This window comes from Coregonus clupeaformis, chromosome 11 (assembly GCF_020615455.1).
Source record: "Coregonus clupeaformis isolate EN_2021a chromosome 11, ASM2061545v1, whole genome shotgun sequence".
Taxonomy (NCBI): domain Eukaryota; kingdom Metazoa; phylum Chordata; class Actinopteri; order Salmoniformes; family Salmonidae; genus Coregonus; species Coregonus clupeaformis.
Window position 1 is genome coordinate 2,632,616 of NC_059202.1, and position 21,313 is coordinate 2,653,928.

The 21,313-nt window shown below is 41.1% G+C and overlaps 1 protein-coding gene across 2 annotated transcripts in view; it reads right to left on the minus strand.

Moving 5' to 3' along the window:
- LOC121577000 (early endosome antigen 1) overlaps window positions 1–18,061 on the minus strand; it is a 69,900-nt gene extending 51,839 nt beyond the window's left edge. For both annotated transcript variants that reach the window (XM_041890675.2, XM_041890674.2), the window contains exon 1: window positions 17,597–18,061. In XM_041890675.2, coding sequence (XP_041746609.2) covers window positions 17,597–17,620 — 24 coding nt within the window. In that variant the 5' untranslated portion in view covers window positions 17,621–18,061. The remainder of the gene's footprint in view (window positions 1–17,596) is intronic.
- Between the last annotated feature and the right edge of the window lie 3,252 nt (window positions 18,062–21,313).

Here is a 21,313-nt window from a genome sequence, read left to right on the forward strand (position 1 = left end):
CACAAAAAATCTAAAGGAAGTTTGTTATGAAGTGTCTGTTCTATATTTGAGAGATAAGAAAGATCAGGAAACATTTTACATGCATTTAACCCCTTATTTTAGGCACTAAACCATCTCCATACAAACTTCCATTCCTTTTTTAAAACTGGTACCTGGGAACTTCAGACTAGTCTTGTGAGGCTTCTGGGCGTCCAAGAGCAAAACAACTGACATGCATGTGTTCGTGAGAGACTCAATAGTGTGTAGTCCAAACTGTTCGGACGCTACAGACAGAAGTTGGCAGACGAGGCAGTACCAACTTCTGTGGGGGTCGTAGAGCAAAACAGAAAACAACGTGTTCGTGAGTCATCTTTCCACAGAGGGGCCACGTTCGGACACGTTCAAAATTTTCTTGAGAAGACCGATTTTCGGGATGTCTCATGGTCTGACAAACACCGCTCTAGCTCTGCTTTAACAGACGGACTATGATGGGGATTTTGTTTACTATGTTAATTAGATTTAGCTAATGATGCGAGTGTGTGTTGTTGAAGAAAGGGTTAACATTTTTCATCTCTGTACCCCACACATACAATTATCTGTAAAGGTCCCTCAGTCAAGCAGTGAATTTCAAACATATTTAACCACGAAGACCAGGGAGGTTTTCCAATGCCTTGCAAAGAAGGATACCTATTGGTAAAAAAAAAAAAATCTAAAAAGCAGACATTAAATATTACTTTGAGCATGGTGAAGTTATGAATTACACTTTGGATGGTGTATCAATACACCCAGTCACTACAAAGATACAGCCGTCATTCCTAACTCAGTTGCCGGAGAGCATGGAATCCACTCAGGGATTTCACCATGAGGCCAATGGTGACTTTAAAACAGTTACAGAGTTTAATGGCTGTGATAGGAGAAAACTGAGGATGGATAAACAACATTGTAGTTACTCCACAATACTAACCTAATTGACAGAGTGAAAAAGAGGAAGCCTGTACAGAATGAAAATATTCCATAACATGCATCCTGTTTGCAATAAGGCAGTAAAGTAATACTGCAACTAACCTTTTGTCCTGAATACAAAGTGTTGTGTTTGGGGCAAATCCAATACAACACATTACCGAGTAGCACACTCCATATTTTTCAAGCATAGTGGTGGCTGCATCATGTTATGGGTATGCTTGTAATTTTTAAGGACTGGGGAGTTTCAGGATAAAAAAAGAAGCAGAATGGAGCTAAGCACAGGCAAAATCTTAGAGGAAAATCTGGTTCAGTCAGCTTTCCACCAGACACTGGGAGATGAATTCACCTTTCAGCAGGACAATAACCTAAAACATAAGCCCAAATCTACACTGGAGTTGCTTACCAAGAAGACAGTGAATGTTCCTGAGTGGCCAAGTTACAGTTTTGACTTAAATCTACTGGAAAAACTATGGCAAGACCTGAAAATGGTTGTCTAGCAACGATCAACAAGCAATTTGACAGAGCTTGAAGAATATTGAAAAGAATAATGGATGAATGTTGCACAATCCAGGTATGGAAAGCTCTTAGAGACGTACCCAGAAATACTCACAGCTGTAGTAGCTGCCAAAAGGTGCTTCTACAAAGTATTGACTCTGGGGTGTCAATGCAAATAGTCTGGGTAGCCATTTGATTAGATGTTCAGGAGTCTTATGGCTTGGGGGTAGAAGCTGTTTAGAAGCCTCTTGGACTTAGACTTGGCGCTCCGGTACCGCTTGCCGTGCAGTAGCAGAGAGAGCAGTCTATGACTAGGGTGGCTGGAATCTTTGACAATTTTTAGGGCCTTCCTCTGACACCGCCTGGTATAGAGGTCCTGGATGGCAGGAGGCTTGGCCCCAGTGATGTACTGGGCCGTACGCACTACCCTCTGTACTGCCTTGCGGTCAGAGGCCGAGCAGTTGCCATACCAGGTAGTGATGCAACCAGTCAGGATGCTCTCGATGGTGCAGCTGTAGAACCTTTTGAGGATCTGAGGACCCACCTTAGGGGGAATAGGTTTTGTCGTGCCCTCTTCACGACTGTCTTGGTGTGCTTGGACCATGTTAGTTTGTTGGTCATGTGGACACCAAGGAACTTGAAGCTCTCAACCTGCTCCACTACAGCCCTGTCGATGAGAATTGGGCAGAATATACCTTATTTTTCCTGTAGTCCACAATCATCTCCTTTGTCTTGATCACGTTGAGGGAGAGGTTGTTGTCCTGGCACCACACGGCCAGGTCTCTCACCTCCTCCCTATAGGCTGTCTCGTCGTTGTCGGTGATCAGGCCTACCACTGTTGTGTCATTGGCAAACTTAATGATGGCGTTGGAGTCGTGCCTGGCCATGCAGTCATGACTGAACAGGGAGTACAGGAGGGGACTGAGCACACACCGCTGAGGGGACCCGTGTTAAGGATCAGCGTGGCGGATGTGTTGTTACCACATGGGGGCGGCCCGTCAGGAAGTCCAGGATCCAGTTGCAGAGGGAGGTGTTTATTCCCAGGGTCCCAGGGACCTCAACCCAATTGAGATGGTTTGGGATGAGTCGGATGGCAGAGTGAAGGAAAAGCAGCCAACAGGTGCTCAGCATATGTGGGAACTCCTTCAAGACTGTTGGAAAAGCATTCCAGGTGAAGCTGGTTGAGAGAAATATATATATATACACACACACACATATTTTTTTTTAATTAACAGCTGACGGAAGATGGGACGGCCGGGCATTCATGCGGTTGAGTTCGTTTATGCGATAACATTGACTCTTAACGTGATTAAACTTTGTTTGTCCCTTGCTGAAACAAGCAAGGTGTTGTAGCAAACAATAAATAAAATTGGCTTGGAACCTCTAACCCTGGCAATCATGGGTACACTCGCAATGGCTACCTGGTATTGTGATACAATAATTCCCATGGTAATGTAGAATGTTCATTCAAATTATGTTAACTAATGTTGCTTAGGGGTGTGAACGTTTAAATGAAATTGGGATCCTTAACACATAAAAAAAAAAAAAAACTCACCGAAAACCCTTTTCCCCCACCATTTTTAATCACAGTTCAGTTATCACAAAACATATTTTCCGTATTATAGACTAACTAGCAGTAGGCTATAAAGGCCTGGGGAAAGTTGTGTAATTTCAATAAAACCAGAGAGGAAGAGGCTAACTTTAGGATACTTATGTGAATTTGCGAGGCATGCAAGACAATACATTGCGATAAACAGATTACCAAGACATTTGCGCACGGCCAGTTCTTTCTGCCTTTCCCCTCCTCTCTCTCCCTCACGCTGGCTCGCCTGCTCATCCTCTTTGCTAATGATGCGAGTGTGTTCAGTCTTCGGTCTGTTGCGTTTAGAATATCCTAGCCTATTCATTGATGATACGCCCTGCTTTAATGAAGTTGAGACATTGCAAGTCAAGAAATTGCAAGATACAGCATTCCATTGCGAGATACAGCGTTTGATTGCCAATAGGCCTAGTGCACGGTTCTGACTGTCTGCCTGGTGGCCGTCCAGCCTATACTGTGCCCCTCCCCCCATCCCTCGCTATGAAAACATTTGTGTTTGTGTTCTCGGAAGTACGGCAACTAATCAGTCTCCTACATTCCAAAAATACTGAATCTCATTGCGGAATATAATCTTGACACTCAGAAATGGGAGTCGACGTTATCTCACTGGTCATCCCCAAAGCCAACACCTCCTTTGGCCGCAATTCCTTCCAGTTCTCTGCTGCCAATGACTGGAACAAATTGCAAAAATCTCTGAAGCTGGAGACACTTATCTCCCTCACTAACTTTAAGCATCAGTTGTCAGAGCACCTTACCGATCACTGCACCTGAACACAGCCCATCTGAAATTAGCCCGCCCAACTACCTCATCCCTATATTGTTATTTATTTTGCTCATTTGTACCCCAGTATCTCTATTTGCACATCATCTCTTGCACATCTATCATTCCAGTGTTAATACTAATTGTAATTATTTTGCACTATAGCCTATTTTATTGCCTTACCTCCATAACTTGCTAAATTTGCACACACTGTATATATATGTATTTCTGTTGTATTTTTTTGACTTTGTTTTGTTTTACCCCATATGTAACTCTGTGTTGTTATTTTTATCGCACTGCTTTGCTTTATCTTGGCCAGGTCGCAGTTGTAAATGAGAACTTGTTCTCAACTGGTTTACCTGGTTAAATAAAGGTGAAATAAATAAATAAATAAATAAAAAGAGTTATTTTGGAGTCGACTCTCCACCATTACGTCATCGTCGTTAACAGTTGGAAAAATGGCAGAGAAAGGCAACCGACAGCAGTGAAGTCCTGTATGGCAATACTTTGAGAAGTTACACGAAAATGTGATGAAATGCAAACTTTGCAATGTGGAATTGAGGTACAGTAATGGTAGTACAGGTGCAATGCTTAACCATCAAAGGGAGGTACCGTGAGACCCAAACCGTTGCTGGCAGCAGCGCAGATGCATTGTGAATTCACCTGGAATTGTATGAATTTTTGTAACGAAAAATTGATTAAAGAACGGCAGTTTAAAGGTTAAGAAAAATTGTCTATTTGTCTTATCCCCAATGTGGCTCATTCAATGGAATGTATTTTTGTAACGTTAGTTGAGTTGAATCAACAAATCACAGCACATATTGATGGGTACACTTCCTTCTTTTACGTCCTCTTCGCTCCTACGGTAGGCTGGACAATAGAACGAGTCAAAAATTCACCCAAGGCTGAAAAACGGCAATAGAACGTTGGCAAAGCTGGAACACTAGCGCGAGCCCATAGCAAATGAATTGAATCAAACGTTCGCAGAGTCTATTTTGACTGGAATTATGCTTAGAATTCCATTTCTGAAAGGCAGAATTTTTTTTATCACTTTTCATATTACCACTGTTCTTAGGACGAAACTGAAAAAACCCAAATCGTGTAGAAAGTAAACATCTGCACCTCGAAGGTGTCAACTGTGCTTATGTCTGCGTAATGAGGAAGTAGGGGAAAAATGAACACCCAGACTTACATAATTACAAAGAGGAGATTCTCATGATTAAAATGGTGCCCGACTTGAAAAAATGTAAATATACATATTGCGAGATATTTTCCGAAATAGACATACCTATATTTCCCCTAAAGAAAACAATGGGACGACCTCAGAAACCATGAGTATTTTTTTGTTGTTGTTGACGTTTTAACTACCAGCGTGGGCAGGTCTCATTGCCAATAATAGCGAAGCAGGCATTGTGACGTAGAACAATGGGCTGGGAATAAAACATTCGGAAGGCGAGTTGGTGCCACGGTGCTCAATAGAACTAATAAGAGCTGGCAGGGTGAAAAATGCCCTAAAATAAGGCCTGTTTTTTCGTGATTACTTCAAAACTACGACAAGCTGCTGGGACATATGGTAATATTATGAAACTGGGCTCAACGGCAGATGCAATGAACTAGTTTTTATCAGAAAAAAGCGTTTCAATTTCAAGTGTCCAGCCTACCTATGGGCATGCCATTGTCTCACGACGGCAGTCTGCACTGATCGGTCTGATAACTTACAAACACTAATGGGATAGCTAAAAAGAAGTTCAGCTTAAATATGCTGTCCTAACACCAAGGTGACATCGTCCACTGAACCCCCTTTCATCCTCAAGAGTCAGACTTAATCTTACCAAAAACTATAAACTTGTAGCTAATATTGACAGTTTTCTTTAGCAAGTCTTCACTACCTAATTCTACATCAAGCTTCGGTGCTTTGTTGTGGTAGAATCAGAATGTATAAAATGTTAAAATGTGCATAAAAATGTGCTAGCTAACGCATTAGCTAGCTAGTGTCTGCTTGCTGGCTGAACCAGTCTCAAATCAATCCATATGAAGTGAAAAGACAACGATGCTAACAACGCCAGTTAACACTCACACACACAATGCTGAATACTCTCTCCCTCTAGCAAGCTATCGTAGTGAAGTTCTAGCTAATGCATAAATTAGTTATGATATCTGTTCTGCCGTGATTAGTGCACCGAGTTCTACAGCACAGTTAACTGGGTCATTCTACAGATTCGGTGACATTTCAGTATTGTCAGTGTCCCAAGATGTACTAGTTTTATAACTTGTCAGAACATTTATCAAACTACACTTAAATTACAACATTTCAAAGTTTTACATGTTTTTAATATGGAGTAGAGAATATGATTTTAAACAGAGATGAATTTCAATACTTATATGTTTGCTTTTCTTAGGAGTATTAAGAATTTCGCCTGTCCCTATTGACCATCATGCAAATGGCGTGACTCATTTTGAGTACACAGTGTTAAATAATAATGCTTTTTTTTGTTAAATTAATTGTATATGCCCCCTTATTATGCATAATCCATTTTCTCAGCATAAGACATTTTATTTTCTGAGAAATTCAGGCTTTTACCCCTGTCCTTGTATTTCTTTCAACCCCGTAACGCAACAATACCCCCACTCACAATTAAATAATGGTTTGATCCTGTGGACATCATTTATGAGGAAGTGACATCATACAAGTCTTCAGAGAAGCCTGGTGTGACAAGTGGTAAGCTGCTTTCTCACTTTTTATAAATATTTCATGTTTTTTAAGCACATATGGGCTTTGTCAATCTCAGGTATTTAAGATTTTACCAAGAATTGTTTTTATAGCTATGAAGTATAACAATGTCTTTTGTTGAATAAGTCCATGTGGCACACTGCTAGCTGCTAGCATCCCGAATTAGCAACAGATTAGCACAAAATCTTCAACCCTGTCACATTCAACCCCATCACATTTTTCAATGTTACGGGGTTGAATGGCTGTTACAGGGTTGAATAGCTGTTAAATCTTAGCAATATTTAATGTATATTGCTTAATACCAATCATATTTTCTTGTTGAATGTTTGTTGTTTACGGTTTTACAGTATCAACTAAAAGTAAGAGGAATTTTTGAAAATAATAACTTAAAAAAAGTGACAATTTGTTCTCTCTCCTATATACATTGACATATTTAGGAGTATTATCTGCAAGTTCATGTTCATTTTACTACATAGTGATTAAAAGGATACAATATTTAGTCTTGAAGAGTAAACAGGTCATTGACTTGACCTTGACCTACAATTTCAGATTCAACAATGGAAAAAACAGCAGCAGAAAGGAAACACACATAGAGAGGAAGGTGAGGGACATCCGCGCGCCGGTGGTCAGGTAATTCTCCTGGAAATGTAAGATCTTTAAGACACGAGGTGGTGGTGGTCATGGACACACAATCAACAGAAAATAAAGTTTTGTTGCTTTAAAGCATAATTTGGTAATGCATAAAAAGACTAGAGAATGTAAATGAAGACTAGTCTAAAAAGACATACAGTATACTGCCTTGGCAACTGGTGCGTGAGGGGTTCATGTTCACTAGCCGACTGGTTTGTACTGACATATTTAGGAGTATTATCTGCAAGTTCACGTTCATTTTACTACATAGTGATTAAAAGGATACAATATTTAGTCTTGAAGAGTAAACAGGTCATTGACTTGACCTTGACCTACAATTTCAGATTCAACAATGGAAAAAACAGCAGCAGAAAGGAAACACACATAGAGAGGAAGGTGAGGGACATCCGCGCGCCGGTGGTCAGGTAATTCTCCTGGAAATGTAAGATCTTTAAGACACGAGGTGGTGGTGGTCATGGACACACAATCAACAGAAAATAAAGTTTTGTTGCTTTAAAGCATAATTTGGTAATGCATAAAAAGACTAGAGAATGTAAATGAAGACTAGTCTAAAAAGACATACAGTATACTGCCTTGGCAACTGGTGCGTGAGGGGTTCATGTTCACTAGCCGACTGGTTTGTACTGACATATTTAGGAGTATTATCTGCAAGTTCACGTTCATTTTACTACATAGTGATTAAAAGGATACAGTAATTAGTTTTGGAGAGTAAACTGGTCATTGACTTGACCTTGACCTACAATTTCAGATGTTGTTACTGTTATTAGTTCATTAATGTGTTTTACTCTGTCTAGCTTTCATCTAGATTCTTTAGATTTTAAAAGCTATGTTGACAGTAGGTTTAAAAATGTTTAAAATGTTTAAAAAATGGCAACATGTTAGTGATCTCAAAAGATAAAACATATGACACGTGATGCTTTTCACTCAACCCTGTTACATGATTTTCAACCCTGTTGCGGTGCATTCATCCCCGTTACGAGATTATTTTTTTACATTTTTTGTATTAAATACACAAAATATAACATCAATAGTGTTTTTATTGTGTGTATTAAATCAGGGTAAATAAGGCTATTTCAATTTTGTCAGGAATTACGCAGCATTCTTGCACATTTCTTGCGAAAATGTGGAGTTAGATTAGAAATTTCTTCATCGTAAACTGGAAAGGATGGTGCTGGTCAGTTTTTCTTGATTTTCTCTTTAATTACAATATGCCATTATTTACAAGGGACATCTAAACTGTGAGATTATGCCAGAAGCTGATCTCAAGCTTATTGGAAAAATGAATAGTTGAATAACAAAATGACTGTGACGGGGTTGAATTAAATTGGGACTTGTTTGAGAAAATAATACAGAATAATAACTTAATACTCTACATTGAGATGGGAAAAGGTATTTTCTATCAAGTACACACATTACTTTGTCACATCAAATAAAAAAAAGCTTAAGATTTTAATGTTCATTGTTTCATCCTCCTCAATCACAAAAGGCACCGAATCTGTAGAATGACCCAACTGCTCTCTGCGAGGTTATCGCATTGGCCAAATGTTACAAAGTAGCAAGGCACAGTGACAGCTGTCAGATACATGCTGATTTCAGAAAACAGTCCCATAACTTTGATGCCATACAACTTCATCAACAAGCTTTCAAACTATACTGAAAAAAAAAAAAAAAATCAACAATTTCACTGAGTTAGTTCATAAAAGGAAATTGGTCAATTTAAATAAATGCATTAGGCCCTAATCTATGGATTTCACATGACTGGGCAGGGGCGGAGCCATGGGTGGGCCTGGGAATCAGAATGAGTTTTATCCCACAAAAGGACTTTATTACAGACAAAAATACTCCTCAGTTTCATCAGCCGGATGTGGAGGTCCTGGGCTGGTGTGGTTACACATGGTCTGCGGTTGTGAGGCCGGTTGGACATACTGCTAAATTATCTAAAACAACGTTGGAGGCATCTTATGGTAGAGAAATTAGTATTCAACCATCTGGCAACAGCTCTGGTGGACATTCCTGCAGTCAGCATGCCAATTGCACGTTCCCTCAAAACTTGAGACATCTGTGGCATTGTGTTGTGTGACAAAACTGCACATTTTAGAGTGGCCTTTTATTGTCCCCAACATAAGGTGCACCTGTGTAATGATTATGCTCTTTAATCAGCTTCTTGATGTCAGGTGGATGGATAATCTTGGCAAAGGAGAAATGCTCACTAACAGGGATGTAAACAAATTTGTGCTAAATAAGCTTTTTGTGCGTATGGAAAATGTCTGGGATCTTTTATTTCACCTCATGAAACATGGGACCAATACTTTACATGTTGCATTTATATATTTTTGTTCAGTATATGGCCATTCAAACAAGCTTGCACTAGACTTCTAGCTGGAGAAGGTTTGCTCAGCTGAACGAGCATGGTTTGCCGTAGTACTAAGGAGCTAGTGAGTCATAGCTACCGAGAGCAGAGTGATTTTCAGAATTAGGAACTAGTGATAGGCGGATGAGTAAAATCTAGATTTTTAAAAGAAGAGTTCCACATCCTACAAGACAGATCGGTTGAGGGACGAGCGTCGCGTAGGAGTGATGCCATCTGACGCGAGATGTTGGGTACGCAAATGTTTTTTCTCTAACCAAGTTATGCCAAACCACGCCCCCTTTCTGCTAGGGGTGTATGCCAGCCTCATACGTCATTTGTCAACAGGATGAGAGTGGTAATTGGATAAGCCTCATCCAGGCCAGTGCTGTCTAAAGACAAGCAAAATGCCATAGAAGTCCCAAGTTATTTATGATATGTTTTAGCTTTAAATTTGGCACATTATTGTTGGATAAAGTACAAACATAATTCTGGCAAGCACAGACCAGAGTAAGAAGGGCCTAGTTTGCTCTGCCTGTTCCACCTCCTCAAAGATGTGTGGAGATTGTGGAACAAATTATGTATATTCTAAAGGGAAATTACTTGATCACATGATAGGTTGTTTATTCTCTGTTTTTCTTCCATGTGAATACCAGGCTGCTGTGGTGTGGGCCTATGGGTGTCTATCAACTTCCAGAAACACCAGAAATCAACTTCCAGCAACACCAGAAATGGGAGTCAAGCTTCTAAAAATCACATCTAGAGGTAAGGCAGACAGTTTCATGTTAACATTGTGCCATTGATTCTTATTTTTGATTAGCAGATGTCTCAATCATACACTATTAAAGATCCATTCCACTGGAATTCCTAAAATCAATGCAGTAAGTGCAACTCCAGTCAGTCAGTAAACGGTAAATGACAAACAAATAAACAAGGGTAACATCCTAATATTCTAAGTGGCTACGCCTCCTTGTCCTTCTCAATCAGGATAGACTGCTAAATGTGAAGTGCTAAATGTGTACATGTAAAATAATATTCGAAGAAAATATAGATGGCGCCATTTTACTGTACTTATTTATATTAACAATATTTTGAATAGGACTTTGTTTAGGCCTACTTGTCAGATTTGACGATTGGCATACACCAAGATGAAACGTCTAGTACAGATGAGGCTGTGACGACCAGCAGGAGGAAAGTCAGAAAGAAAGTGGTGAGTGAATAACCATTTCAAACTCACACATTTACTTATGCTGCTTTTATGTTGATTCAATTGAAGTCCAAGGTCACATATTGTGAATGCAATATCCAGAGTAATGCAGTCATCTGAGTGAGTGGATGCATGTGTTTATGTATTGATACTTAACTGAGACTCAGCAATATGTCATGACACAACAAGCAGTGTGAACCAAATATATTGCAAATTGCTGCACTCAACAGCAATCACACAGATACTGGAAAGCATCTGCGCTTCTGCACAATAGTTTGGTTCACTCTCTTGTAGCATGATAGTCGTGTGACAAATGCTGACGAGCTTAAGCTCTCGCGTCACTTCTCTTTGTTTGTTGCAGAAGTCGCCCCACTGCTCATTGTAACGTCACATTGCTGAATCTACCTTTATCTTGTAATGGTCATTGTATACTATTATCATTTATTTCCATTGTATTCAGTTGCTTACATCTATTTATCATGTCACCCAGTCATGTCTATTACCTAAGTATATTGGCGTAATTATGTGATGGTGTTTCTGCCTGACTACATTGCTGATGTTGCATTACATCAACCAATGATTGTGTGCCACGTCATCGATTGCACAGTCGAGCATCAGATTGCTATATCATATGATGTGGTTAGTTGATATGTTTAACACCTACCACTGTGTGGCCCTTCGTCAATTCCTCGCATCCTCTCTCCTCGCCTTTTCAAAATGCATTGGAGGAGAAAGGTTGAAGGGAGCAACCTCCGATCCAACCCTCTAATCCATTTTGAAAAGGAGGTGAGGAAAGAGAACGTGAGGAATCTAGGTAAGATAAATTGACACTTCCGAATCCCAATCAAACCCTAGCCCCTACTTGTTAGACCTGAGAGTGTTGGATAGATGAAAGCAATATGGTGACAATTCCACCTAGCCTATCAGCGAGCAAGATGGAGCTACTGTAGCACAGTGCATGTGAGAGTACTACTGTCTCAGAGGACCAGGCTTTTCTGGTTGCCTCTGCACTGCAGACCCCTGTTCAGATGTTCTGACTCCTGTTCACATGTGGGGCCTGTGCGTGACAACACTTTCATAGAGGTGGAATACTGTAGCGCGGTGTATGCGTCTTAATACGGCCTCTTACCATAGGCCTGGCATCGCTCCAGCCAATGTATTGAGAGAGTGGGATCAGCTGAAGGGAGGCTCGATCCTATGATACTGCGGTGCAGAGGCATGCACTCTATCCCATGCACTACAAAATCTCGGTCCTCGAAGACAGTAGTACACTTACATACACTGTGCTATTCTTCCATCATATACCTTCCAATCCTTACAGGTGATGTACTGCACTTGTCTGGGGGGAAAAGATTGGGTGTGCCCAATTCTTACCCGGGTGGGCAGATATTACACCATTTCATCTGTTTGCGCGTAGTGGTATATGCAGAAGGACCTGCTCACAAATGACAGCAATGCCGACTGTGAGGGTCGAGTTAAACAAAATAACAACGAAATGCACGTGAAGATAAACTAACTTCTGATCATTGATTAACAAACATTTTCACAGCCAACAGGCAAATGTGATAGTGTTATGTTTAGGGCTGGGAATTGCCAGGGACCTCACAATACTGCGATTCTCACGATTCTATATGGATTTGCGATTCGATACTGTGATTTTATTGAGATTCGATGTTTCAAATATATTGCTCACCATATGTCTGCTGCAGAGGGACAAGAGAGAGCCATGAAAAAAAGAGTTTCGATCAATCATGGAAATAAGAAGTGCTGAAAACAAAATGGCTCCTTATTTAAAAAGATGGAGCACAAGCTATAAAGGAAAAATACTGGAGTTTTGGTGCAGGTACAGTCAACTAGCGCAAAAATAATATTGCGATATTGTCAAAACTATACAATATAGCGCCGATATATCGGCCCTCTCTGTGACAACAAATCATTGATCAAAATTAGTGTGATGTTCCTCTAATTTTTTTCTATTGTTTGTAAATATTCTCTTCTCTTTTTGGTCTGATTGAATATCTATAAATCTACTGCTGGGTTTCTCCCATTGTATTTGTAGTACACGTGCATCTTAATGTATTGCATACATTAGGGGTCGTGGGCTACATAATTGACCAAAATGATGATCCCATCCCTGTGCTTTCCAATGTTTATGCCGAAGACCAAAACGAACAAAACCAGCACAAAACATCGTCATAATATATCAAATCAAATCAAATTTTATTGGTCACATGCGCCGAATACAACAGGTGCAGACATTACAGTGAAATGCTTACTTACAGCCCTTAACCAACAGTGCATTTATTTTAAACAAAAAAGTAAGAATAAAACAACAACAAAAAAGTGTTGAGAAAAAAAGAGCAGAAGTAAAATAAAGTGACAGTAGGGAGGCTATATATACAATAAAATAAAGTGACAGTAGGGAGGCTATATATACAGGGGGGTACCGTTGCATAGTCAATGTGCGGGGGCACCGGCTAGTTGAGGTAGTTGAGGTAATATGTACATGTGGGTAGAGTTAAAGTGACTATGCATAAATACTTAACAGAGTAGCAGCAGCGTAAAAGGATGGGGTGGGGGGGCAGTGCAAATAGTCCGGGTAGCCATGATTAGCTGTTCAGGAGTCTTATGGCTTGGGGGTAGAAGCTGTTGAGAAGTCTTTTGGACCTAGACTTGGCACTCCGGTACCGCTTGCCGTGCGGTAGCAGAGAGAACAGTCTATGACTAGGGTGACTGGAGTCTTTGACAATTTTGAGGGCCTTCCTCTGACACCGCCTGGTATAGAGGTCCTGGATGGCAGGGAGCTTTGCCCCAGTGATGTACTGGGCCGTACGCACTACCCTCTGTAGTGCCTTGCGGTCAGAGGCCAAGCAGTTGCCATACCAGGCGGTGATGCAACCAGTCAGGATGCTCTCGATGGTGCAGCTGTAGAATTTTTTGAGGATCTGAGGACCCATGCCAAATCTTTTTAGTCTCCTGAGGGGGAATAGGCTTTGTCGTGCCCTCTTCACGACTGTCTTGGTGTGTTTGGACCATGATAGTTCGTTGGTGATGTGGACACCAAGGAACTTGAAGCTCTCAACCTGTTCCACTACAGCCCCGTCGATGAGAATGGGGGCGTGCTCAGTCCTCTTTTTTTTCCTGTAGTCCACAATCATCTCCTTTGTCTTGGTCACGTTGAGGGAGAGGTTGTTGTCCTGGCACCACACGGCCAGATCTCTGACCTCCTCCCTATAGGCTGTCTCATCGTTGTCGGTGATCAGGCCTACCACTATGCACAAACTCTTCCGAAGTGTTTGGGATGGGAAGCATGTGGACGCCTTTAGGCCTACTAGACTAGAGGCTACTTTCTGACTGTGTGACTGACTCATTTTCAACATTGTGTGTAGAGTCCTTCAGTACACATGATGATGATTAACCAAAAGAACAAAGCAGTGTTATCTTCCACATTGTAAGGAATTCAGGAAATCTATACGTTTGTGTATTTTTTGAAGAAGATAACATTTAATCAAAATCCATTTTGGCTGGCTATGGTTGGTGGGTTTGTGCCGATCATTTGTGTTGAGGGTTCTCTACACAAGCCAAAATATAACTTCTGTGAGGTTCTAACATCGGAGCACATCTTTGGCGGGAAACTGGCCTGCCAGTGTCATAATATACAATTTAGGGCTGTCTGTTTTTTTGGGTGGTTTTCACTGAGGTCCAGAACTCTACATGGCATACCACGCTCATACAGTGTTTGAAACATGGAAAGTTGACAATGTGGATCACATTGAGGGAGTATCTCCTAGAACTGATTGTCTTCATCTTTACCTAATTTTTTAAAACCCATAACCTCATGGTGTCCTAGCCAGCATCCAACTTTACTGAGTATGTATCTTTCCTTGACAATTCCAAATAACATAGGGGAAAGACCTAATGTGAAATACAAGTGAAATGCAGTATGTGACAGAATTAGCAAACAAGATCAAGTGTAACTGACCAAAACGGTTGTGGTGATTGACAAGTAGGCTAGAGATAAATATCTGAATATCATCAAAGAATCCTCTCTGATATCACTGAATTAATGTCCATCTGTGGTTTAGCATGGACAAAGACTGTTCTGCTGTCTGACCACTACAACAGAGGTCATGCAACATGAATTGTTGGAATGGGGCTAGCTAGCTGTAGCTAACTTTTACAACATTCGGTAGCTTTGATTCCACCAATGCCTCGAACTACATTTTGTTTTGAACATGTTGGCAATCACGGATTGGTCAAAGAATGTCAGAAAGAAGGACTGATCACCCCAATCCACAAAAGTGGAGACAAATTTGACCCCAATAACTACTGTGGGATATGCGTCAACAGCAACCTTGGGAAAATCCTCTGCATTATCATTAATAGCAGACTAGTTCATTTCCTCAGTGAAAACAATGTACTGAGCAAATGTCAAATTGGCGTTTTACCAAATTACCGTACGACAGACCATGTATTCACCCTGCACACCCTAATTGACAAAGAAACAAACCAAAACAAAGGCAAAGTCTTCTCATGCTTTGTTGATTTCAAAAAAGCTTTTGACTCAATTTGGCATGAGGGTCTGCTATACAAATTGATGGAAAGTGGGGTTGGGGGAAAGACATACGACATTATTGGTTAAAATTGGCAAAAAACACATTTCTTTCCACAGGGCCGTGGGGTGAGACAGGGATGCAGTTTAAGCCCCACCCTCTTCAACATATATATCAACGAATTGGCGAGGGCACTAGAAAAGTCTGCAGCACCCGGCCTCACCCTACTAGAATCTGAAGTCAAATGTCTACTGTTTGCTGATGATCTGGTGCTTCTGTCACCAACCAAGGAGGGCCTACAGCAGCACCTAGATCTTCTGCACAGATTCTGTCAGACCTGGGCCCTGACAGTAAATCTCAGTAAGACAAAAATAATGGTGTTCCAAAAAAGGTCCAGTTGCCAGCACCACAAATACAAATTCCATCTAAACACCGTTGCCCTAGAGCACACAAAAAACTATACATACCTCGGCCTAAACATCAGCGCCACAGGTAACTTCCACAAAGCTGTGAACGATCTGAGAGACAAGGCAAGAAGGGCCTTCTATGCCATCAAAAGGAACATAAAATTTGACATACCAATTAGGATCTGGCTAAAAATACTTGAATCAGTTATAGAACCCATTACCCTTTATGGTTGTGAGGTCTGGGGTCCACTCACCAACCAAGAAGTCACAAAATGGGACATATACCAAATTGAGACTCTGCATGCAGAATTCTGCAAAAAGATCATCTGTGTACAACGTAAACCACCAAAGAATGCATGCAGAGCAGAATGAGGCCGATACCTGCTAATTATCAAAATCCAGAAAAGAGACGTTAAATTCTATAACCACTTAAAAGGAAGTGATTCTCAAACCTTCCATAACAAAGCCATCAACTACAAAGAGATTAACTTGGAGAAGAGTCCCCTAAGTAAGCTGGTCCTGGGGCTCTGTTCACAAACAAACAGACCCACAGAGCCCCAGGACAACAACAACAACACAATTAGACCCAACCAAATCATGAGAAAACAAAAAGAGAATTACTTGACACATTGGAAAGAATTAACAAAAAAAACAGAGCAAACTAGAATGCTATTTGGCTCTAAACAGAGAGTACACAGCGGCAGAATACCTGACCACTGTGACTGACCCAAACTTAAGGAAAGCTTTGACTATATACAGACTCAGTGAGCATAGCCTTGCTATTGAGAAAGGCCGCCGTAGGCATACCTGGCTCTCAAGAGAAGACAGGCTATGTTCACACTGCCAACAAAATGAGGTGGAAACTGAGCTGCACTTCCTAACCTCCTGCCAAATGTATGACCATATTAGAGACACATATTTCCCTCAGATTACAGAGATCCACAAAGAATTCGAAAACAAACCCAATTTTGATAAACTCCCTTATCTACTAGGTGAAAAACCACAGTGTGCCATTACAGCAGCAAGATTTGTGACCTGTTGCCACAAGAAAAGGGAAACCAGTTAAGAACAAACACCATTGTAAATACAACCCATATTTATGTTGATTTATTTTCCCATTTGTACTTTAACTATTTGCACATTTTGTAGACTTTTCCATTGGCAAAGTTGAAAAAATTGCGTTGTTTAGAAGGAACGCATGAGCGAAAAGTTATTGCACACGCGCACTTCACAGAGTAGGCGTTCCCTCCTTGCTTGTTCTGCCCGTTACATTAGAAACGACAGGCTGTGGTTTATCTTGGGTTAGTTATAAAAATCTTTGGAGGGAATGTCTGATATTGCCATTAATTATTTGCTACAAAGCTAATTATCTACCCACATAGCTAAACGAGAAGGCTAACGTTGGCCATCTAGGTAGCGGTCCTAGGTTAACTTAGCTAGCCTGCTAGTCTTGGGCATCCTCCAGAGAACTAGGTTAGCTGGCTATCTAACTAGTAACAATTACAACCGCTAACCTGTAGCGCTAGTTAGCTGGCCGGGCATGTTGCGTAACGTTAGGTACCGTCGCTAGGTAGTTAGCGAGCTAACTACATTTTAACCATCAGCCATAGCATGAGCCAAACTATCATCTTCAGCTAAGTTAGTAGTAAATGAATTGTAACAACACGCTAAGTTAACTGTCTACTGACTGTTCAGACTGACTGTTTATATACGTGGACATTTGAGCCAGCTAGCGAACCTTAAATAACTAGCTAGCATCAGAGCCATGTATCAATAGGCTGGTTTTGTTGTGTCGGCCTCGCTGGCTGACAACAGACAGACACAGAAGGGAAGGCCTGTACAACACAAGAAAACGGACTTGGTTTCACACTGCACGCCTGTCGATTTGATTCTGGAATCTTACCATTTGAAGTATCCGTCTAAGCATGGTATCGATTTGTGTTTGTCAGTCAAATGAAATACGATCGGTTTTCCAAGGGGAAAGTTTACGCCGTTGTTAGTTACTCCGTACACCTGACAAGCCCACTGCTTGATACAGCAGCTTGAGCTTCAGCAGCTGTGAGGGGGCGGGACGCGAGAGGGCTGGGCTCTGTAAGAACTATGTTCAAGACATTTCATTGTTTTAAAACAGTGGCCACCAACCTTTTCTGAGTAAAGATCACTTTCGCAGTCAAAAATCAAGCCAAGATCTACCGCTCAGATTTTTTAAAAACATGACTTACATTTACCTAATAAAAGAGTTCTGTAGGAATGACATTTGTGCAGTAGGCAGGCCTAATACATTATCACCGCATATTGGCTATATGCCTGGCCTGCCAATATTTTTCTTCTCAGACCCTATTATAGGCTATTTCAAAACTCGAGCTTTGATAACAAAATTAATCAGTTGGTGTAGCACTTGCGAGGCACAGCTGAGTATAAAATGAAATAATTTGCTAATAATTTGCTTTTTTATTTTACTGGACTGATGGTCCTGGTGCTTTCATGATAACTGGGAACTCGGGAAAAAAATACTTGGTTAAATCATGACGTCAGAATGTCGGGGCTCTAGGAAGATGCCCGAGTTTCCGAGTTGGAATTCTGAGTTGGATGACCGTTCAAAACGATTTTTCCCAGTCGGATATCTTTTTTTTTGTTGTTGTTGAGTTCCCAGTTGTTTTGAACGCACTGAAGTAGGAGATGTCCGAGATCCCAGTTGTTTTGAACACGGCATTAGTCTCAGCGGAGGAAGGGAGCAGCAAAGGGTCAGCCTCTCGCGGTCTCTGCTCTCTCCTTCCTTTCCTCGGGTGAGACTGACCAGAGACAGGGGACACCGCCTTCCATCTGATGGCGAAACTCGAGTCGCACCGCATCCGCATCTGCCTCAAGCACAAATTAATGTGGTTCCTATGACCACAGAAAGTGAAATATTCCTCGATATTAAAATAGACACGACGAGCTGCTAATAATAATAAAAACGCAGGGCTATCGATACACTTGTCTTCTCATTCATTGCAGCTGCAGCGCGAGTGGGAGGGAGAAGGCGTTTTATGTTTTGTAATAGTGTTGAATAAAAACAGTGTTGACAGTGCGTAATAAAACATTTACCATGAACTCACTCATAAAAACAGCAGCTCTTTGCTGTATTCTTTGACACTCTCTCTCTCTCTCTGGTCATGGTTTTAAAAGTTATGAAATCTCACGTTGGCTAGTATCAAACTTGTAGGCACTGTGATTTGAGCTATCCGATTGGCCAGCGCAGTAGGCGAACTCGATTTAGCCACAGATCTCCCGGTCCGCCGGGTAGGTGGAGTTTGTCATTTCAGACAAATGAAATGGTTCAAAATGGGAACACTTTGCCTACCCGGTGCGCAGGGCTTCTGAATCAAGGTTCCCTACCGTCAACAGCGCAACACGAATAATAATAAAACAAGGAGCGCAAGCCTTTATCATTGGCTTTTCTACAGAAATGTTTGGTGATCGATTAGGAATGCCTTGAAGATTGACCAGTCGATCGCGGTCGACCGGTTGGTGACCACTGTTTTGAAACGTTGGCTAGATGACTTTACTGTACTTCAAAGGGCAATGGGGCCACATACAGTGTGCATGTTTTTGATCCAGCAATGTGTCTAAAACCTGATTCAATCAATTTACCATGGGTTTCATTTTCGTAGTATCCTTTTTTTCCTCTTCGGTATCAAACAGCGGGAGTGAGGATAACAACTGGGGTTTCTGACCCAGGGTTGCCAGGTCGATCCCTCAAAGTTGCCCACAATGCCTGAAAACCAGCCTAAAACATGTTTTGAGTAGAAAGAGAGGAGTTGCCACATTTAGCTTATCCAATAAACCCCTTTTCCATAACGTTATCGACGTACCTTGTAATAACGTAAGAAGCTAAATTCGGTTTTCCATTAAAATAATAAATTATTGCGAGCTAACGTGATGTAATAAAGGAATTTTTAACATGTCGCGAGAGAAAATACAATTCGCCCTTATTAAACTCGCCAGATCATTTTCCATCAATGGATCTCGATTTCACTCGTTTGACTGCTGTGATTGAAAATAATTCCCCTTTGCGCATGTGCATAACTAACTACATAAATCCGACAGGAGAGTTTGAGTGATGAAAGTCGTACAGAGGATTTCAATCTCTGCGCAAGAAACTGTAGTGCCTAAAAGAAACACCTTTGCTGGTCCATGCTTGTGATGATAAGAAGATCCGCCGACACTGTACTTTGATTATAAAGGTTTATTATAACAAAGAGTTTACAGCATCGAATTTTGACAGACACCTGCAGATGTCTGGAGATAGCAACAGCCAAATCAATAATTCGCTATTCCACCTCTCTGTTCAAGACATGGCATTATATCGTACATGGCCAGAGCATGGCGTGATTCTAACATCCAATCCCTGGCCATTACATATCCTCTTTTCCAGGAATTTAGTAATGCTTTCCAGATGTTTCAGCAAAAAGAGCCACGTTCAGCTGTTACACAATTTTGTAAACGTCAGCACAATCCTAGACTCTTAAGATACTACATATTTCCCCCCTTCGAGACTAATTAAGTCTCGAAAACAAAAAGAATAGGATTATGACAAATAACAATTGTGTTAGGCCTACTGCTGCTAGGTAGCTCTCTCTCTGCTCTTCCCCTCCCCTCTGTTTGTCCTTGATTGCAGGAGTGAAGTCTGGTGTGCGGGAGTCAGGGTTCCAGCTGCAGCTCATTCACCATAATCACCTCAGCCCTTTAAGACCCGGTCAAACTTGCCACTCATCGTCAGATCATAGTCAAGACAACCATGTTAGTCTCGCTGCCGACTCAACCTGTCTGTTTTCGCTCTTGTGTTTTTTGGACTGTTTATTTACTTTTTCTCCTGTGCCACAGATATTTGGAACCTGACTCCTGCCTCCGCTTCACTCCTGCCACCACCATCCTGCTCTCCACTATCGGACCTCTCCTTTGGACTCCCCACGGACACTAGGACATTACGGTACCACACCTGCCCTGACCTGGATCTGTACCCTCACTGTAACCTGGACTTGCTCTTCCCCATTTATTGGAAACCTGGACTATTGAACATTATAATAAACCTGTTAAAACTTCTCTGGCTTGGTGTACTTGTCTGCATTTGGGTTCTATCCAGTTAAATCATAACAAATTGTTGCTCTTGAGTAACTTTAACAATAAACCAAATTTATGGAGATTAAACACATGTTTATATAGACACATTTTTGTATGTAGTGTAAATACATTATTATGGAGTGTAAATAAATTGTCATGGAGTGTAAATAAATTGTCATGGAGTGTAAATAAATTGTCATGGAGTGTAAATAAATTGTCATGGAGTGTAAATAAATTGTCATGGAGTGTAAGAGCGAAAAACCTGTCTGGCAGCTTTCATTCCAAATATCCATCAGTCAGTCAAGACAGGAAAATTCTCTCACGGCCCCTCTGCCCTAGGCGACCACCTAAGTACTCCAGATCAATTCATACATCTTCATGAATACATTTTAAGCTATGATGCAATTGAATACATATGAAAACCCCAGCAAACAAAATACAATCAAAAATGTCCACATTCAGGCTGGTCGACCCATCGGACCCTCCTGTGGATTCTCTCTGTCCTTGCCTAGACCCC